General features: G+C 40.4%; 2 protein-coding genes across 2 annotated transcripts in view; one reads left to right on the top strand and one right to left on the bottom strand.

Annotated features, from left to right (window-relative positions):
* lactbl1b (lactamase, beta-like 1b) overlaps positions 1–6,139 on the top strand; it is a 41,299-nt gene extending 35,160 nt beyond the window's left edge. The window contains exon 6 of the mRNA XM_034698605.1: positions 3,245–6,139. Within this exon, the coding sequence (XP_034554496.1) occupies positions 3,245–4,223 (979 nt within the window). The 3' untranslated portion in view covers positions 4,224–6,139. The remainder of the gene's footprint in view (positions 1–3,244) is intronic.
* Positions 5,682–20,082, bottom strand: nmur3 (neuromedin U receptor 3). Its single transcript, XM_034698707.1, has 3 exons — positions 19,868–20,082; positions 13,062–13,987; positions 5,682–8,614 (listed from the first exon to the last, which is right to left on the bottom strand). The coding sequence occupies exons 2-3, from the start codon at positions 13,903–13,905 to the stop codon at positions 8,184–8,186; spliced, it is 1,275 nt and encodes a 424-aa protein (XP_034554598.1). The 5' UTR covers positions 13,906–13,987; positions 19,868–20,082; the 3' UTR covers positions 5,682–8,183.
* Between the last annotated feature and the right edge of the window lie 330 nt (positions 20,083–20,412).

Here is a 20,412-nt window from a genome sequence, read left to right as displayed (position 1 = left end):
CCTATCCTCCCATTAAAGGCATTAAAAGATACTTTAGAAAATAGCTAAATAAAAACCTTAAAGCCCCATCAAAGTCAAACCCAGCAATCAAGAGCAGCAAATCTTTGCTGTTCTGAGAGGGGTTTTTCGTGTTCCTGTCAAGAGTTGGGTGAGAATATCACTAACTTATAAGAATATTTAACAGTGGCTACAGTAAGCAGCCAGTTAGTTTAGCTAACTTAGCTGGGAGGTGAGAGATACTTGTTCCCTTTGTTTTTGTCATATTAGCATTTCAGTTTTATTGGCCGAGTAGGAGTCTTTATGCACAACTCTAATGTGGTCTCAGCTGAAGGGCATTTGTTATCGCCTGTGGGAAGGATATAAAGAGATGGTCCCAAATCTAAACATAAAGAGCTGGAATGTTCCAAATTGGACTTGGCCCCATCCTATCTTCCTTTGCCTGCCCCGTGTATAAATTGATGTTGCTTTATAGCTCTGCCAAAAAACATCTTTCCTATGGCTAACCAAGCTGGGCCAAAACCCAAACCAACTGTGAGTGATACCCAAGGTTAACCACAGATTTAGTGAAAGCTCAAGTGAGGAGATTTCAGCTGGTTGTGAAACAGACAAAAACTGGAACTGATGCCTCTTGGTGATTTACAAAAGCTGCAAGATCATTAGCTATCATTTCTATACATTTTTCCAACCAGGTACACTACCGTTCAAAAGTTTGGGGTCACTTGGAAATTTCCTTATTATTGAAAGTTAAGCACTGTTTTTTTCAATGAAGATAACATTAAATTAATCAGAAATACACTCTATACATTGTTAATGTGATAAATGACTATTATAGCTACAAACGTCTGTTTTTTAATGGAATATCTACATAGGTGTATAGAGGCCCATTTCCAGCAACCATCACTCCAGTGTTCTAATGGTACATTGTGTTTGCTAATTGCGTTGGAAAGCTAATGGATGATTAGAAACACCTTGAAAACCCTTGTGCAGTTACGTTAGCACAGCTGAAAATGGTTTTGCTGGTCAGAGAAGCTATAAAACTGGCCTTTCTTTGAGCTAGTTGAGTATCTGGAGCATCACATTTGTGGGTTCGATTATACTCTCAAAATGGCCAGAAAAAGAGAACTTTCATATGAAACTCCACAGTCTATTCTTGTTCTTAGAAATGAAGGATATTCCATGCAAGAAATTGCCAAGAAACTGAACATTTCCTACAATGATGTGTACTACTCCCTTCAGAGGACAGCACAAACAGGCTCTAACCAGAGTAGAAAGAGAAGTGGGAGGCCCCGGTGCACAACTGAACAAGAAGACAAGTACAGTAGAGTCTCTAGTTTGAGAAATAGACGCCTCACAGGTCCTGAACTGGCAGCTTCATTAAATGGTACCCGCAAAACGCCAGTGTCAACATCTACAGTGAAGAGGAGACTCCGGGATGCTGGCCTTCTAGGCAGAGTGGAAAAGAAAAAGCCATATCTGAGACTGGCCAATAAAAGGAAAAGATTAATATGTGCAAAAGAACACAGACATTGGACAGAGGAAGATTGGAAAAAAGTGTTATGGACAGACAAATCGAAGTTTCAGGTGTTTGGATCACAAAGAAGAAGATTAGTGAGATGCAGAACAAGTGAAAAGATGCTGGAACAGTATCTGACGCCATCTGTTAAGCATGGTGGAGGTCATGTGATGGTCTGAGGATGCTTTGGTGCAGGTAAAGCGGGAGATTTGTACAAGATAAAAGGGATTTTGAATAAGGAAGGCTATCACTCAATTTTGCAACGCCATGCCATACCCTGTGGACAGCGCTTGATTGGAGACAATTTCCCCCTACAACAGGACAATGACCCAAAGCACACTTCCAGATTATACAAGAATTATTTAGGGAAGAAGCAGGCAGCTGGTATTCTGTCTTTAATGGAGTGGACAGCACAGTCATCCGATCTCAACCCCATTGAGCTGTTGTGGGAGCAGCTTGACCGTATGGTATGCAAGAGGTGTCCATCAAGCCAATCAAACTTGTGGGAGGTGCTTCAGGAGGCGTGGGGTGAAATTTCTTTAGATTCCCTCAACAAATTAACAGCTAGAATGCCAAATGTCTGCAATGTTGTAATTGCTGCAAAGGGAGCATTCTTTGATGAAAGCAAAGTTTGAAGGACAAAATTATTATTTCAACTAAAAATCATTATTTCTAACATTCTCAATGTCTTGACTATATTTTCTTTTCATTTTGTAACTCATTTAATAAATAAAAGTGTGAGTTTTCATGAAAAACACAAAATTGTCTGGGTGACCCCAAACTTTTGAACGGTAGTGTAGGTGTTGGACAAAGTGAGTTCCAGCACTCTACAGAAGAAGGCTATGTCTTTATCATGCATGGCAAAGATTCACAGTGAGTGATACGACTGACCGTTAAATTCATGTGGAGACGATATTTCCTCAAAAAACACAATTTAGAAACATTATGGACTTGATCAGCAAAGAGATTATGTATACACTACCAGTCAAAAGTTTGGACACAACTTCTCATGCAGTGGTTTTTAGTTATTTGGATTATTTTCAAAATTGTAGATTAATACTGAAGACATCAAAACTATGAAATAATATGGTTTTGCCATAATCTGGATTACAGCAGTTGTCAAATAGGGCTATCCATTGTGTACTAACCCCACCTCTGAACAACACAACTGATGGTCTGAAACACATTAAGAAGGCAAGTCATTCTACAAATGAACTCTTGACAAGGCTCATGTTAATTAGAAATCATTCCAGAAGACCACTTCATGAAGCAGACTGAGAGAATACCAAGAGTGTGTAAAGCTGTCATGAGGGAAAAAGGATGCTACTTTACAGAATCTGAAATATAAAACATTCTGATTTGATTAATACTTTTTTGTGAATTAAATGATTCCATGTCTTCAGTATTTATCTACAGTGTTTCAAATAATTAAAATAAATACAAACCATTGAATGAGAAGGTGTGTCCAAACTTTTGACTGGTAGTGTATATGGAGCAGTTGTCTCCTTGTTGAATGTCCAGTGCTTGACCAGTTGGCTCTCTCTATCAATCACAGCCCAATAAAAAAGTGATGATATCCAATCACAACATGCAAGGTCAGGATTCAGCAGAGCTCAGTTGGAAAATAAAGCAACACATCATTTGCATATAGTGGTATTCACCTTGTTGTTTAACACTCAACATTAAACCAAATGTTTAAAGACCATCTTTACCCACTTTTGTGTCTTCCAGATGTCACTACAGTAACCTGGCCTTCTCTCTGCTGGCTCATGTGATGGCCGAGCGGGTCGCCTCTGTTGGCTACCAGCGGTGGATCACAGACAATATCCTGGACCGGTTGGGTATGGAGGACACCAGCTTTGACATCACACCGGGGCTGCAGACTCAGATGGCCGTGGGAGTTTACTCCAACGGGAAACCAGCCCCACTCTACGACCTGGGCTGGTACCGGCCTTCGGGTCAGATGTACTCCACGACGGCTGACCTCGCCAAGCTCGCCATGATGCTTCTGGGCGCCTACCATCGCAAAATGCTGGAGCCGGACTCACTGAAGATTATGCTTACGCCAGTCTTCAAGTGCGATAAGGACTACTTTGCCAACCGTACCGGGACACCATGGGAGGTGAATGAGCTGTTAGGATACGAAATGGTGCGTAAAGATGGCGATCTTGATGGCTACTCTGCTACCCTTTCCCTCGTGCCGAGACTGAAGCTTGGTCTGGTGGTGCTTATGGCTGGCAGCCGGTCCCAGAACCAGGATGTGGTCACCAAAGCCTACAACTACATCATCCCAGCTATCGAGAAAGCATTCAGGGAAGCTAAAAAGATTATCTTTCCTCCACCAAATCCTGAAGCATATGTCGGCTTTTACACCTACAGCAACATCACTTTCTACGAGATCAAAGCGGGGGCGGATGGAGTTCTGATCATGCAGCAGTTTGGACCTCAAATTGAAGAGCTGATCCCTGAGAGGTTCAGGACAATAAAACTGAACTACCTGGTCGACCGGGTGTTCAGAGTCGTTTTTGAAAAGGAGTACCCGTGTGTTTTGAGAGTTGGCACAGCCTCGGTGTCTCTGGAAGCTCAAGATGGACAATTATTTAACTTCTACACATTTAATAAGCGAGGTTTGTCCCCTGGTTTTGACGCACCTGGACTGAACACATACAATGTTGTCAGGATAGCCCGCAAGCCGACCTTCTCGAGCTGATCTGCAACAGTGCAGAGTCTAAAGACAAATGGAGTCTCCTTGAGTTAGAAGAAGAACTGTAAACAAAAGTGAGGCTGTGGATCTTGGAGAACTAAATGGAAAAGTTGGAGTCACTTTCGCTGTCAATGATTGATTTACAGAGAAGAACAAGGATATGAGTAATGTCTCGCACTGGAAATGGATTCATGTCTGTGTTGAAATTGACCGTCCTCCTCATGCCGCTCCTTCATCATGCCTCCCGACTGATGACACACATTACAGTGATGCAGTGCTTGTGTTTTCCCCAAACCACTCTCACGTTGTATTGGTCTCCTCCGTCTTTCAGTTTTCACGAGGGAAAACAGCTGAACCTCGGCTTCAAACAAACTCATGTTTTGGTCTTTCACATGAATATTTACATTCTTTTTATTTTCAATTCTTGGACCACTAATGGCTTTCTGAGAGAGCTTGTCGCTTCATACATATTTATCATCCTCCTATTGAAAGAAAAGATTGATTCAGTGTTTGTGTTACTGTAAACAATGGTAATGGCAGGTAAGACCGCAACATTTCCACGCTCAACATGATTATGCATCACCTTCTCTTCAACACAAATGTTTACACCGGGCTGCTTTTAAATGTTACAATGCTGAATCTAAGGTACTAAATATGTTGGCCTCATGTAAGCAGCGATTAACGACGGGGAGGCTTTCTGTTGCCTCTGTGACTCTTTGCAGGGTAATCCCTAAAAATGGACTCCAAATACTCCGACCTCTCACACCATCGTGCTAAAGCGATGCCCCGACTGCTGCAGGAAACGACATTCAAGTGCAGGAAAATAACCCCCATAAGGCAGGGATTAGCCTTTATATTAGATTCTCTGTCTAAGGGTGTGATTGAAATGGAAATGGCCTTGTCTTGAAGCATCAAGTGCGTCAAGAGGAGGAAATGTGAATGCAATGCAGCTGAAAAACAATCTATCTGCCTCATCCTGCTATTTATATAATATTGAGACTGCCATTCAACCTTGCAATTCATTCTTGTTACAGCCAGACATACATGCTCATCCAGATAGATGATGGGGAGATAGAATCATCTGGCTCATGCAGCAGTGTAAGCTAAACCGAGAAAAAAATGGAAATTATATTTTGTGTTAATTATGTGCTGTTGTTGTTAAAGCTCGTTAATTAAATGTCTGCAGGGATTCGTTCAGTCTTCAGAAAAAACAAAAGCAATCAGGAATGCACAACTCTTCAGCGTTATTACACTCATTAAGGTACAAAAGCAGGCATTAACATTATAATACTGCTTTTTATGAATAGCTTCCACATTTATTTGTGTTGCTTTTCAAATAGACACAAACATTATCGCCGTTTTTTTTTTTCATCTTTTTAAAAAGAGTTTGTAATCGATCAATCAATTCATGAACGGGATGATTGCTGGCGGTGCAACAAGAGACAAAACAAGATCCAGAAAAGCTCACAGTACAGTATTACATTCTTTTTTCAACAAGTTTCACCAAACACAGAGAAACATTGCACCTGTTTGTACAGCTCAGCATAACATGACTCTTTAAAAATGTAATCCAGTACAACAACTCTTGAATCACACTCGATTGTCCCACTTTCTTTCGAAGGCATTCAGCAGTTACAGAGTAAGACAGCAGGTGGAATATGCAGGCACTGTTCAGCGATATCATTTATAGTAACAAAGAAAACGGAGTAAATCAAGTTCAAGTACAAGCGCTTCAATGACACGTCTTAAGTTTGAAGGAATTTAACATTTTCAGAAGAAGGACAAGATCACTTCCTCGGCAAGGATCAGATGAGAGGATTGGAGCAACTTCAAAGTCTGGTGTGATAGATTTTGTTTACACTCTGGCTTCTGTAAGGATGGAGCAAATGTGAAATAAAAGAGCCTCCTTGATCATTCACACATATGCAGTGTTTACAGCCTGACAGCCCAAGTTAGGAGGTATGTAATCTGTGTGCAAAGTAAGGGGCAAAGGGGATTGTCTAAATTCATCACTTGTGTGCTTTGGGCGTGACCGTAATCAATGTGCTATCTCCAATCCATTTTAAGAACCAGGTATACAAACCTTGCTATATATATGGGAGAACTTTTTATAGTTCAGACTAAGCTTGTTGTGAAGAACAAAGTGGTGTAACGAAGTCAGGAGGCAAACAAGCTGCAGAACAGGACGATGGACCCAAAATGCTTAATTCAGTACAAAAGCAGGGGTACAAAAAACAGCAGGCAGAGTGAATGGACATTCTAAAGTTTGCACACGGATAATCAGTCTAGTAAGGTGAACAATTCAAAAAGGGGGCAAGCAAGAAGGTAGAGACAAACACACAGGCAGTGGTCATAACACTAGGACACTCACAGGGAAGAATGTTGGAATGAAGAAGCACAACAAACCAGCAATGAGAGGGGAGACACACGGGAACATACACACAGCTGATAAGGTGATAACAAGACACACGTGAAACAAGCAGGACCACGTTTGAGAAGACAGACACGGGTAAAACAATTACAATGAATGTACTGAAATGAAAAAAAAATACAAAACCATGACCTCATGGAGCTTGACTAAGTGTGAGGAATGCTGCCCGTGACGGCTCATCTTACTTTCTGCTTAGAGCAGGAAAAAAAACTGCACCATCTGCTTAAGAAAAGGTTGTTATTGTTTATGACTCTGTTTTCAACAGACACAGAAGCACGTGGATGGCCACAGGAGCATTTCCTATATGCACAGCTTGTACAGTGATCATAAAAAGAGAAGTGAGTTTTCTGGAAATGAGCCCCAGCAGCTGTGTTGCACCCTTTGAAAGATCAAGCCTTATATGTTAATTAGTGTAATTTTTATGAGGCTCATTTTCGGGCATCTTCTTTTCTCTGTTTCCAGACTTTTGGCTTAATTAGGCAAACACAAAGCCCCAAATTGACCCTACTGAACCCTCACAGGCTTTAATGGCGTTCAGAGACTAGACTTGCAGACAAACTTAGTCCTGCTGTCTAAGGTGCTTTGTTTATAGAGGCTATACCTTTCTAACCTTACTGAAAAGTCTACTAATTCATATACGAACACTGGTTTACTGTATTAAGTGGGCATTACATCACCAAGTTTGCAATGAACTTTGGGTAAGTCCTGCATATGAATCAAGGAAAGTATTTACGTAGTTTGGGGTTATAAAGTCTGCATTGGAGCATCACAGCCTTGATGATTTGACAGTGGGACAACACCAAGCACTCACACATTTACCACAAATGTGCCTCAAGGTCTGGAGGTGGGTTTAAATGACCACTTTTTGCTATTCCTGTTAAATTAAGAACTAAATTGTGGGACACCAGTTTGGTCAAGAGGTCAAATCGAAAGCCCCAGGCCTGGGTTCAATTCCTACCCTCGGCCCTTTGTCCCAAGTCATTCCACTATCTCTCTCCCAGTTTTCTACTTTACCCACTGTCCTATCTCTCAGTGAGATATCTTTCAGTGAAGTCCCAAAAGATAAACTTTACAAAAAAACTGAACTGAACTGTAAACAAAAAGTAATAAAGACTTTGAAAATGTGTTAAATAAGTCAATTAAAACCATCAAAATTGATGAGTTATAAATTAATTTCCTCCTCATACATTGGATATGAAACAAAGAAATGAGGTATAGAGACCTAAACTGTTTTTGTACCAGTATATAAACATGTTTAGCTTTGCGGTAAGAATGGGCTTTTCAACATGAAGAATAACGGGGTTTGATCATGAAGCCTCACGTGGACACTCAAGGAAGTGCAGTTTATTGCACTTCTGCACTGGCTTCATTTTTCAGCAGCGAAGGTTCACCTGGTGCTTTATGCATACCAAGTTTCTATCCTCTCATCTGACTCCTTAAAATAGAGAAAATAATCCCTCTTTCCGAAATTGTGCAGCTTTTCTTTTGAATTATGTTCTGTGTTAGCTTGTCAGCGTATTTAGATCACATCTCAGTTAAAACACAGAGGTCCTGCAGGTCGTCTCTTTACATGCACATGTGAGGATTGCAGAGTCTATGCTCAGAGTCATGTTTGGAGACAGAAGAGGGATGACGGCATTCGAGTGTTTGTCCTCAGTCTGAGATCTGCAGCTTGAGACAGAGGGATCAAGTAAGATCTTAGGAAACGGAGGTGAGTCTCTGACAGAGCTGCTGTCCTCTGTGTGGGAGCACACGAGTTCCCTGAAACACTCCCTGAAGCGGGTGGAGAGCAGGCTGTATATGATGGGGTTGACTGCTGAGCTGAGGTAGAAGAAGACGCCCGAGAGGATGTGGACGTACTGATAAATGTTGTGCATCAAATCAGTCCACTGGCTGATGGAACTCCACAGGAGCCGCTCGATGTGGAAGGGCGCCCAGCAGATCCCGAACACAGCCACCACAATCGCTGCAGGATCAAACAGAAAGAGAATTATTTTTTCCCTTTGTATGTGTTTATGCTTCATGTATTTTTGATGCCATTTTGAACCTGGGAAGATAAAATTAGACTGAGAGGATACGGTTGGAAGGACAGAGGGCCTTAGAGGACACCATTCACGCTACACTGACTGAACACACAGCTATAGAAATTTTCTTTGAAAATAAACCCTTTAAGATGCTACTTTCAAAGACACAGAAAGCACAAAGCATGAAGACATATATGCAATTACAGATATTTAAACTAAAAGTAAAATGCATGGAGATTATTATTAATAGATGAAGCAATCCAGACAACACAAGGCATTTAAAAAACATACAAACTGTGACTGTTGCAATGCATCCCTCTATCAATGTACCATTCTTAATTACGAGTCAATAAAGTTACTCAAAATAAAGAATAAACACGAGATAACACTGAGATAAACAGTCACATTCGTCTTGCGGTGAAGAGGAGGTTACTCATCTTTGAAAGTTGAGTAATTAAGTAAATAAATGTCCTAAAACACTCTGTGCAAATGTGTTATCAGCATCAAATTAACATTAAAATTAGCCTGGGAAACAATTACTAATCACAATAAAATTACATTTCATTATTGGGTAAAGTCAAAACATTTGCATTTTTCTGCTGGCAACACAACAACAGCAGCCCTTTTATAAGGTTAATGTTTACTTCAGGTCTGTTTTCTTCAATTTGGTGGACGTCTCTTTTACGTAGCTCGTGTGTTCATTGCCCTCACTAGTTTCTGCGTTGTTTCTTCTTCTTATCATCTTTTACCTGCTGGTGACTGTTCAAATCTAAAGTTTTGCGCTCCCTGTATTGACAGTAACAGCAGAAAATATTCTCCATCTTGTTTACCAACGTTATTGGAAAGTGACGTTTTTGTCACATTGTCAACAGGAACAGCGAAAATCTTAAATGTTATCAATGTGCTGGACTGCTTTCTATTGATTGTTTTGATGACGTGTGATATGGACGTCCCTGGGATTATACTTTACTAAAGTGGTGTTGTTATGAGGATTTGACCAATCAGAATCAAGTGTTTAACACAAATATTAGTATTCGGTTTCAACTAAATAGAACACAGTGATACAAATGTTACAAAAAAACACCATAAAACTCAGAACTATCGTTATAGTGATGATAGTGGGTAAGTTACGAGACCCTAGATATGTTAGCTATTAAGCCAACTAGCTACCAGTGGCTAGGTGAAATAGACAGCACTGTGATGCGACAGTAAGAGTGGAAAGTGGGAACAGGTGGTAACGTAAACAGGAAATCCTCCTTTAAGTCATTTCAGTTCGGCCTGAGCAGACTATGAGGGCCGGGTCCTTTGAAGGATGCTCAATGCCACTGCCTGTCTGTCTGTCTGTCTGTCTGCTTTTACATTTCTCTCATTAATCCGTTCTCAGTGCTCTCAGGGCCTGAGCAGACTATGAGGGCCGGGTCCTTTGAAGGATGCTCAATGCCACTGCCTGTCTGTCTGTCTGTCTGTCTGTCTGTCTGTCTGTCTGCTTTTACATTTCTCTCATTAATCCGTTCTCAGTGCTCTCAGGGTCTCTCACTTAAGGAGACGTAGGCTGTTTGGCTGTTGATGATAACGGTCATATGGCATCTAACTAACTAGAAACATGGTGGCATCACACACTCTGGAAAAAAACTATATTTATTCTGTAAGTGTAAGTGCGGAGAACATCTGAGATGCATTTTCTTTCTTTTCCAAACAACAGAGTTTGTGAGTTTTCTCTATTCAAACCTTTAAGAGACACTTGGTTCATGTGTTCCCTGTAAGTATGCTTTAAGTTTATAAAAAGTATCTTGTTCCACACTGTTAGACAGAGACACATTTGTATTCTGTATCATCTTGTCCCGGTGGTTTGCCATTGTTCTGACAGTCCATTATTTCCAAATCCCAAAAGACTGAAAATGTCAACAGACTGAAAGCCCATTTGTTCAGGAGCCTGTTGGAGCCCATAAAATGAAAACGCACATTATTCCCAATCCCCTGTAGTCCAAAAAATTAATGAAATAAAAGGACGCCTCACTGCACTCTCCTTAATGCATTCTCCCAGCAAGTTTTCAGTTCAGTAATTGTTGGCCTTGTGCATTGTGGTGAGTCCACATGGGCCAGCTTAAAACCCACAGCATCTTTCAAAGTCAGTCATGAACACACAGATACTGTATGTACAAATACTTATATACTAGTGGGAACTCCCTATGCCCGATGCTCTCACTCACTTTTCAAGTTTTATTCTGTAATTTGCATATATCCCACATAATCCTCTTTAATCTCCTCGCTACCACGTTCAGACACACAAAGTAACCTTTGGCATAAGAATGAGCAGTGTTATCATCCTGAATCCAAGGAGAGGCATCAAATCATGTTCCGTTTGGCCTCACTTACAGATGCACAAGTTAGTGTTTGTGTTCCTCCTTTATGACAGGTTAAAAAAAAGTCTGGGTACTGTGTAAAATTTGGATCAAAACCAGATTTTGATGGTTTGCAAATCAGGTAAACCCAATATCTAGACAACATATCAAAAGTTGAAACTGAAACATTTCATTGTTTTATGAAACATTTTGGCTCATTTCAAATTTGATTCTAGCAAAATGTTTCCCAACAGTCCAAACAGGGACAGCAAAACACTTAAAAAAGGTGTGTGCTTAATTTGCGACAGCTTAGTTAAACGACTGGGTATAAAAAGGGCACTCCAGAGAGGATGAGTCTCAAATGGCAAGATGGGAAATCATTCACCACTCACCAGTCCAGAATTATGTTCCTCAGAGTAAAATTGCAACGAATTCAGGGATTTTATTATCTACAGTTCAACATTTGGTACGTTGTTTTTGAGTAATTTTCAATAAAATAAAAGTTTCAAATGATTTTCAAAACATCAAATTCTGTTTTCATCAGCCATTCAAACAGCATCCACACAATTCTGCTTAAATTGAAGTTGAAGTTGTTGTGTTGTTACTAATCCACTGCAACGGACCACCGACTCCAGTGGACTTACCCTGTCTTCCTCAAGGCTGCTTGGTATTTGAAAAACATGACATGCAACAGGTTTCTTAATAAACTACACAAACAGAAATGGGTTTCATAGGTATGGAACTACGAGAATAGTGTCTCAGTTAAGGCTGTTAGCATGCAAACATTAACTGTAAACTGGAAGTAAACACAGAGTTCTGCCTCTCACATTATGTGCTGCATCCCTAAATTGTTTTCACTACCAGGTTTGGCTGCAATGATTTATCACAACATTGATCAGACTCTTTCTCACCAGTCTCCCTGTTAAATGTCGGCTGATTAATAGTCAGGGACATTCACAGGGAGCGAGTGGGCAGGGTGATGAGGTGGTTCACATTGTGCAGTTACTCTGCTTTATCCTCTCTCCTGCATGCCTCAGTTGCCTGTATATTATTTCTTGCTGCTGTGTTTGCAAACATCCTTGTCCTTGGACACATCCTTTCCCCTTTTTCTCCACTATGACCTAATCCAAACAGAGCATTTTGAAAGTAAATCTGGCACAGATAATTTCCTGCTTTGAGGTGCATGTGTGAGAAGCAAGGTTTTGAAAGAATTAGGACCAGAAAGTCCTGAAATTATCTAGACAATACGAGAACTTCATGTGTGAAAAGGCTTGGAGGACGCAAATACTTGGAAATTGCAGACCATCCAATGGAGAGTTTATGTAAAAAAAGAAGAAAGATGATGCAGTAGCACAAAGGAAAGACTGATATTTTAAGTCTGAATAGTTAACACTTTTGAAAGTAAGACCTCGAAGTTAGGAGCATAAAGTTTATTCATCCATTTATCAAGGTTTCCCTCATCTGCAATGATGCCAAGAATCAAAAGTGAGAGTTGTCGACGTATTCTGCATTTTTATTGCAGAGTTTTTTATCCTCTTTAGAAATATCTGGGACTTTTCTTGAGAATACCAGCAAAGCTCCAACCTTGGTTCATCATATCACCTTTTATGTGGAATCTAACTCTTTAGAGAAAATACTTTTTTCAAAAAAAGGTTGTTTTTAAGATGACTCACTGGAATTGAAAACCTGATGTGCTGGAAGAATGTTTGGATGGATGTATCCGACTGAATTAAATGCCTTATGAAAAGTCTTCTGTCAGCCAGGAGAAGAACAAATCAATTGGTTCGAAACTGCACACGACTTCTCATCAAACCCTGAAGCTTAGAGGACGGGATACAAGAAAATGCCCTTCAGAATACAAATAAACCAGACAAACAACTGCCAATCCTCTGTCATTACTTGCTTTGTGTTTTCCTCATGCTTTATCTCTGCAAACATGTCTTGGCATTGACAAGAAAGATTAGAGAGGATCTGCTTTCAGATCTTGGCAGACTTTCAAAATAATGCATGTTTCTCAGAAGAAAAAGAGAATACGATAAAAACTCACTGAGCATTTTGTTGACCTGTCGCCTTCGCCCCATCACACTGCTCTTCTTTCGGGTGAAGCTCCCGCAGTTATTTCCAAAGTTCCTGCTTGGTTGCCGCCTTTCTCTGCACAAATGTAGTCCCATCACCAGGTACAGAACACTAATCACCATCATGGGCGCAAAAAAGAAGCAAACAGTGGTGATCTGCATGAGCATGTTATAGATCCACAGAGGCTTCAGGACAGTGCAAATGGCCGACTCCTCAATGTTCTCTGGGATGTAAAACACGCCGTGCAGTGAGGTGTTCGGGATGGCACAGATCATTGACACCAACCAAACGATGGTGATGACTCGCTTGGCGTGCTGGTTGGTCGACAGGTAGCGAGTTTTGAGAGGATGCACCACAGCGATGTACCTCTCCACACTCAGAGCGGTGACGTTGAGGATCGAGGCGAAGCAGACAGTCTCAAATAGGAAGGTCTTGAATAAGCATCCGCCTTCGCCAAACGGGAATGGGTAGTTCTGCCACAGGTCATAAATCTCCAGTGGCATCCCGAACAAAAGCACCAAGAGGTCCGACATGGCCAGGCTCACCAAGTAGAGGTTGGTGGGGTTTCGCATCTTTTTGTGCTTGGCTATCACGGCACAAGTCAGCAGATTCCCAGATAAGCCAACGAGGAATATGAGGAGGTAAACAATGGTCACGGGAAGGAAGAAGGGGGATCGTTTTGGTCCCAGGATTTCAACCAGGTTGACTTCAATGAGTTGGTCATTGGTGTAATTCCATGTGGCGTTCGTTAGCATGCTGGTGTTGGTGAACAGGTGGGATGCGTTCAAAGTGGAACCCTGCAAAGAGAGCGCCATTTCAGAGAGAGACTGGAGGAACCCAAGGTGATGTCAACACATCCTGTTTGGATTTCTCAGTTTGTTCAACACTGAGGGCCCGCTGGAAAGAAGAACAAGAAGATGAATCAAACAATGCTACCAGGAAAGGATTTGGTTTGATAAAAGTCTAGTTGATGGGTACTAGTGAGCAAAAAGTCAGTTTATTTAAAATTGTTTATTTATGTTTCCGTGTTGAAACTGCTACTTCCTGTTGCCTTTCCTTTACACCAGGCCTATTCAACTTGCGGCCCTCGGGCCAAATACTGTGAAAGACTGTCATTGTTGCCAGAGTAAAGCGTTACAGACAGCAGATCGCTCCTGTTTAATAGAACATCTTTGGCCATGTGCTTGCAGCCTATCACAAGCGTGTGTTTGATGTGCCCAAAGAGTTGCTGCATTTTGTAAGGGACCCATTTGCAAACGCAGATATTTCCCCTTAAGTGAGTGAAGTTCTCGCGACACTTGATGTGGATGAAGGTGCCCTGCAACTGGAGATCATTGATATGCAGGCATCATCTGATCTGAAGCATGCACATGAGAGAGAAGGCTTTATAAAGTTTTGGACTGTTTTTACTGATGTGGAAATATTCCCAAACCCAAAGAAACTGGCCATTAATGTGTTAACGATGTTTGGATCTACATACACCTGCGAATCCAGCTTCTCTCACATGAATGCCATAAAAACAAACGCTCGCTCCTCTCTTAAAAAACGAGAGATTGCATCACTGTTTGCGCACAGCCCTGACTTCATATGAACCGTCCTTCTCTGCCATTGTCCATTCAAAAAAGTGCCTCTCTCTCATTAGTAGCTTTACAGTTTCTTTGTTGACTTCTAGGTGGACAAAAGCAAGTAATCAAAGTTTGTTCTTTTCATTTGTTTAATGCCAAGTTCTTGTATTGAAAGAGTCTGTCTGAGAGAAAAAAAATCTGCATGGTAAAAATGTTCCAAATGTTCAGCTACTGTAACTAATTGAGTGGCATGAAATCCACTGGTAAGTTCTTTAAATTTAAGTTTACTTTACATTTTGACCATCTGTTGTTACTGTGGTTTGTTTAAAAGGAAATGCTGTGCTGTAAGTTGAAATGTCAGAATTCACCAAATTATATTGAAAGACTGAAATGATCTTTCAAATGTTTCAAATAAGCGTTTGATTTTTCTGGGGCTATAAAAGCCTTTGTTGCAAAGAAAATGGATTTTTTTCACTCAGCAATCTGTACTATTTTTCCTTGAAGCACAATAAAAGTTTCATAAATGTGGTAGAACATTGTGTCAAATTTACATACATAATAGGAATAATGGCTTTTTGGGAAATTGTTTGGCCCCCGGGTCCTTAGCTTTCTGAAAATTTCGCCCCTGGAACAATATAGTTGAATAGCCCTGCTTTACATTTTCTACCAATCACAACTCGAATTTCAACTTATTAAAAAGATGCCCCAAGTTCAGACATCAGGCATGGTGGGCCTGAACAAACACAGAACAAAACATGTTTAATAACACCTCTGGCATCGTTATAATTAAGAGTTCTCAGAATTAAACCAACATGACATTTCAACAAGTCATTATTGATAGTTTGCTCAGTAAAATGTCAGAAACAATTACAGAAAGTACCAGAGGGCATCTCTATTTTCTCAGTAAGAGTTTTATCGTTATCACCATCATCCATCATCTGAACGTGAGAAGTTGAACACAAGGCAGAAATGCAGCAGTCTCTTTTTTAGGGAGTTGTACTTTTCTTGAAAATCCTAAGAATATTTAATCAAATATTAATGTGTTAACATTCAGTCCATCTTTTAACAGACTGCTGCCTCTTGCTTTGTGTTGTAAGTTAAGCACTCTAAAGGCCTTAATGACGGTGACTGGGAACACCAGCAGGACACATAGAAGCGAAACACTTCCATGACACGTGGTAAATCGCAGAGTGAAGTTGTCACAAGTTGCTTTTGTGTGGTTTGTATTTCTTTGTGTTGTTTTTTTTTCTTTAAAGTTATATTTTTTTGGTGCATTTTCGCCTTTAATGGACAGGACAGCCGAAGAGAGACAGGAAATGTGGGGAGTAGAGTGGGGGAGGACATGCAGTAAATGGTCGAGGCTGGAATCGAACCTGCAGTGATGGGAGGTTTTGAGGGTTGTACTGTCCCTCTTAATGACTTGATTGTCTTCATCAAATGCTCTGTTTCATTGTTCGTCTGTGAGGTGATTCACAGTAAACCTCACCCAGTGATTTTGTTTTTGACAGGTCAAAAGTGGCATACAAAGTTAAGGACGGTGAAAGATAACTCTCAAATTTTCACTTCCACAAATGAGGAAATTGAATCAGTCCCAACATTTAAATACTTGGGTTTTCTCTTCTCTTGGGAAAGATGAAAATCTTTCTTTTAAGCGTCATATTGAGAGTTTAACCAAAAAACTGATTGTGAAGTTGGGTTTCTTTTACAGAAAGAATGGTGTTTTTCTTTTTCTGCTCGAAAAAAGCTCACTCCAACAACCTTTGTATCTGTAATTGACTTTGGTGATGAAAATGTTGGACTCCGTGTACCATGCCGCATTGTTGTCACACAACAGAAGAATGGAGCATTGGTATGTCTTTCTCTGTAAGGCCGTAGACAGGAACTGACATCTTATTTATGCTCTTTATTGAAAGTTGTCAGTGGTTGTCGTCTTCGGTCCCATGGACGAATTATTTTTGTCATTCCTCGGACTCGCTCTGTTTTTGGTAAAAGCGCTGTTAATGTCTTTGCTCCCTCATCTTGGTCTGAGCTTCAAGGTCACCTAAAACTGGATCGTTTAATTCGATTGGAGGATTTTAAAACTAGGATCATCTGATCAGCTTGTGCACATGTTTTAGAGCTAAACACTGCTAATTTATAAATTGATGTAATAGTTACTTGTTGCGGTGTGTTTTGTCTTGTTCTCAATGTGAATATTTTTATGCTGCTGTGTTGACCAGGACTCCCTTGTAAAAGAGGCTTTTGTATCTCAATGGGACAATTCCTGGTAAAATAAAGGTTCATAAATAAAATAAATTGACCAGGTGGTCAGAGGGAGACACGTTTTACAAGATCCTAAGGACCACATCGTAATGCAGTTTCTTATTTTGGCTACTAAAACAGAACTAATGCACTCCTTAAATGTGGGGTACTTGTTGAACTTGTCAACAACAGTTTTCACACCTGACTAACTTGTATAAAGGTGAACAAAAGTGTTTGTGGTGTAATAGAATATGTGGACCTTGTTGTGAGCCTTTCTCATCTCAGACTGTTGAATATTAACGCTTTTTGTCACAACCCTGATATGTTTCATGGTTTTGTTTGTTCAGCTCAGTTAGAAAAAATTACTTGTGTGCAGTTACCGCCACTTCTAAATTCGACTCTTTGGCATACTGGGCCATTTTTTGGGGGGGGTACCAGAACTTCCTATGAACTGCCAGTACTCTTGCTTGTCCACGCCATATTACGGTTTATCCTGGCCATGGCACACTATGTGACAGACTCATCTTTTTGCAGGCTTTACATGATGCTCATTTCTCATTTTTGCTGTAAGAGCGTTAATTTCAAACTTGCACGTTTGAGCAATACTGGCCTGGCTCCAAAAGGACATGAGGACAAGGAGCAAAGCAGTACTGAATGATTGCACAGGTCTTATTTTATCATCTATTAACTGTAAATTCAAAACATAACACTGATGATCTACTGATGCAGGATACACATGCCAATAAGAAAAAGAAGAGTACCTGTACGTTGCTCATGTTTTTCTCCTTAAAGCCCTCTGTGTGTGGTTGTGGGGATGAATAAAATACCCTTACCCCGGTCTCCTGGGGTTTTCAGTCATTTGGACCCTCCACCACCCAAAAGTGATTTTCGTTATCTTTCAGCTACACCACTGAAAGCAGTGTCTCTGAGCATCTCTTCCTCATCCTCATGGGCTTACATTACAATAAGATGGAAGCCTGGACGTCTCATGCAGAAACTCATGTGCATCTGTTTAAGACACTAGGGGATGCTACAAAGTGTGGTAAGAACAGGCTGTCCACTTGTGTGGACGTGCCTGTGCTTGTGCATGTCTGTGCAGGCAGATATATGTTGATATGGATAAGGGGGTACCTGCCTCTAGATGAGGTTTTGGTCAGCTAGGCATTCTTTTCTTTTTTCTTTTCAATGGTTGTGATAGGTTGGTACTGTTGTTTTTTGATTTCAGTGATATATTGTGAACCCTGACTTTACATCCTGATGGGGGGGGGTGACTAGGGAGGGGGAGGGTAGGGGGTGTCCAATTATTCCATGATCATTCAATTGAGTATATGTGAATAAGAATGTGAGAAAAACAAATAAAGTCTATCTACAAGAACAGGCTGGCCGCTCCAGTTCTTGCTGTGCCGTGCCTGAATCAGCAATAGAAGTAGAAAGACTATTTTAATGCTTTTGAGAAACTGAAACTTTTAATAACTTAACTTTGTAGAGAAAGAGAAACTGCTGTAGTCCAAGCATTTTTTTCATTTTGAGCTGTTATGGTCCTTGATTTGTTAAGCTGGACTACACTACAAACTGTACGATAGATAAGACACAACAAAACACAACAGTAAGATGCGTATGACACAACACAACACACTATATTCCCCTTTTCAGGGGATTCTGTCTCGGACTCAAGTCCTGCAAATGTTCAGCCGCCTCCACAGAGGCATCAATAAATAACCAGAGCATGTCCCATATTTAGACATCTTAACTATCAAAGGCAACGATCATTCTGCTGCGGATCATTGGGAACCAATTTTAATCAGGGACCTTGGCTGTCTGTCTACTCCCCTTGCACATTATATCCGGGTTTGGTGATGTTGTGGAAGTCATTAGTGGGGTCTTAAATCATGCACAAGACACTCCACTGTCTTCAGTGATTTCTAAGTCCTGTTTTGAAAATTTAACTTGGCAGCTAAATTTACTTTCACTAAGTTTTGTTTTTTTTTAATTTAATGAATTAAAAAAATTAAAAAATATATTGTGTGCTCCCTTTTGGTTGTGTCCACATCGAATGGGTCTTACAATGTCAGGACTGTCTGTGCAGAAATTCAAGTTTATTATTTTATCATCACATTTAAATATGTTTAACATGTAGGTGGGCTTAATAACTGCTGCAGGAAAATGGTATTTTGCAAAGTCTTTTCGTTAAATTACTATTTTATGTATTATTATTATTATTATTATTATTATTATTATTATTATTATCATCATTATTATCATTATTATCATTATTATTATTACACTTGGATTTTTGCACATTAAAAAACAATCTGCATTACCTAAGGAGACTCAACCTAATGGCTGCTCCCTGCAGTGAAGAAATGGCATCTGATTGTGTTTAAATGATGTCGTTCAGCCTGAGAGACACGCAGACCCTAGGTGGCAAAAAAACATTTTCTGTTGGTCATGGATAATGAAGAAACAATTTGGTGAGGGGGTAAAAACACATTAGTCATACACTGAAGCAGCAGAATCCCCCTGTCGGATGGAGTATTATTGCCTTTTACGGCCCCATTAATACGCTTCAAATTATTCTCATCAAGTGATGCCTGTCGAGAATCATCGGTGTTACACACACACACTGCTCTAATAGATGCTAATGAGCTCCTCTAAAAGGTTAATTATGATGCCATATTTCATGCCTCACACACTTTAAATGCAAGGTTAGGTGATAAATGAGGTGCATTGTTGGAGTTAACCTGAACTCAACGTTATATCCCTCTAATACATTAGAACCTGCCTGTAATGTGACTCCTAACATTATTAGTATTTCGGTATCTCTGCAAATATTTTTTGGTAAATATACAGAAGTTTAGGATAGTTTAAACACTGCTTGAAATACTAATTTAGATATTATAATAAGCAGATATTTTGCATTTAAAACAGTTTCCGGTTAAACTTTTGCTCTGAAAATGAAAATTCACCTCACCTGTGCGTTGCTGGTGTTCAGTCCGCTGCTTATTCCGCTCCCTCTGTGTGCTCATCAACAGACATGAGGAAACAAAAGGCGCTAATTAATCGTCAACAAGGCTGATAATGAATGCAAAAGTTGCTCCACGCGCCTGCAGAGGAATAGAAGAGAGGCTGGGGGTCCACGGAGGGTAATGTCTGCACTGCAGCCACGTCTCCCTCCAGAAAGAGACTGAACTGGTGAGATGGAAGATGAGGAGAGGGAGAGAGAGAGTGAGACCAAGTGGGAGAGAGAGAGGGGGAGATCTTGAGGGAGGAGTGTGCATGCTTAAACTGTACCATTAAACAATTAAAGTTAAATGATATAGCACTAATATTTTTAAATGTTACATTTTGCTGCTGATTAAACTCACCATTCCCTAAAATAAAAGTGCCATCATGCCCCTAATGCCATGGTGCCCTCTGCTGTGGCCTGATGTGCATGAAAACGATACTGAAAGCCCCCTATGGGAGACCATCCAGCGGGGAATATGTACTGAAGCAGCGCATTGCAGGCTGCCTCCA

Source organism: Notolabrus celidotus, chromosome 1, assembly GCF_009762535.1.
Source record: "Notolabrus celidotus isolate fNotCel1 chromosome 1, fNotCel1.pri, whole genome shotgun sequence".
In the NCBI taxonomy this organism is placed as follows: Eukaryota; Metazoa; Chordata; class Actinopteri; order Labriformes; family Labridae; genus Notolabrus; species Notolabrus celidotus.
Note: the sequence above shows the minus strand (reverse complement) of the source record. Positions and strands in the feature narration are given on the sequence as shown.

What these genes read in the sequence shown, in the direction of transcription:
- nmur3 (XM_034698707.1), bottom strand. Translation starts at nt 13,905, where the DNA reads ATGGCGCTCTCTTTGCAGGGTTCCACTTTGAACGCATCCCACCTGTTC. An exon ending in ACAGGTCAACAAAATGCTCA is followed by an intron (nt 8,615 to 13,061) that starts GTGAGTTTTTAT and finishes TTGATCCTGCAG; the next exon opens with CGATTGTGGTGGCTGTGTTC.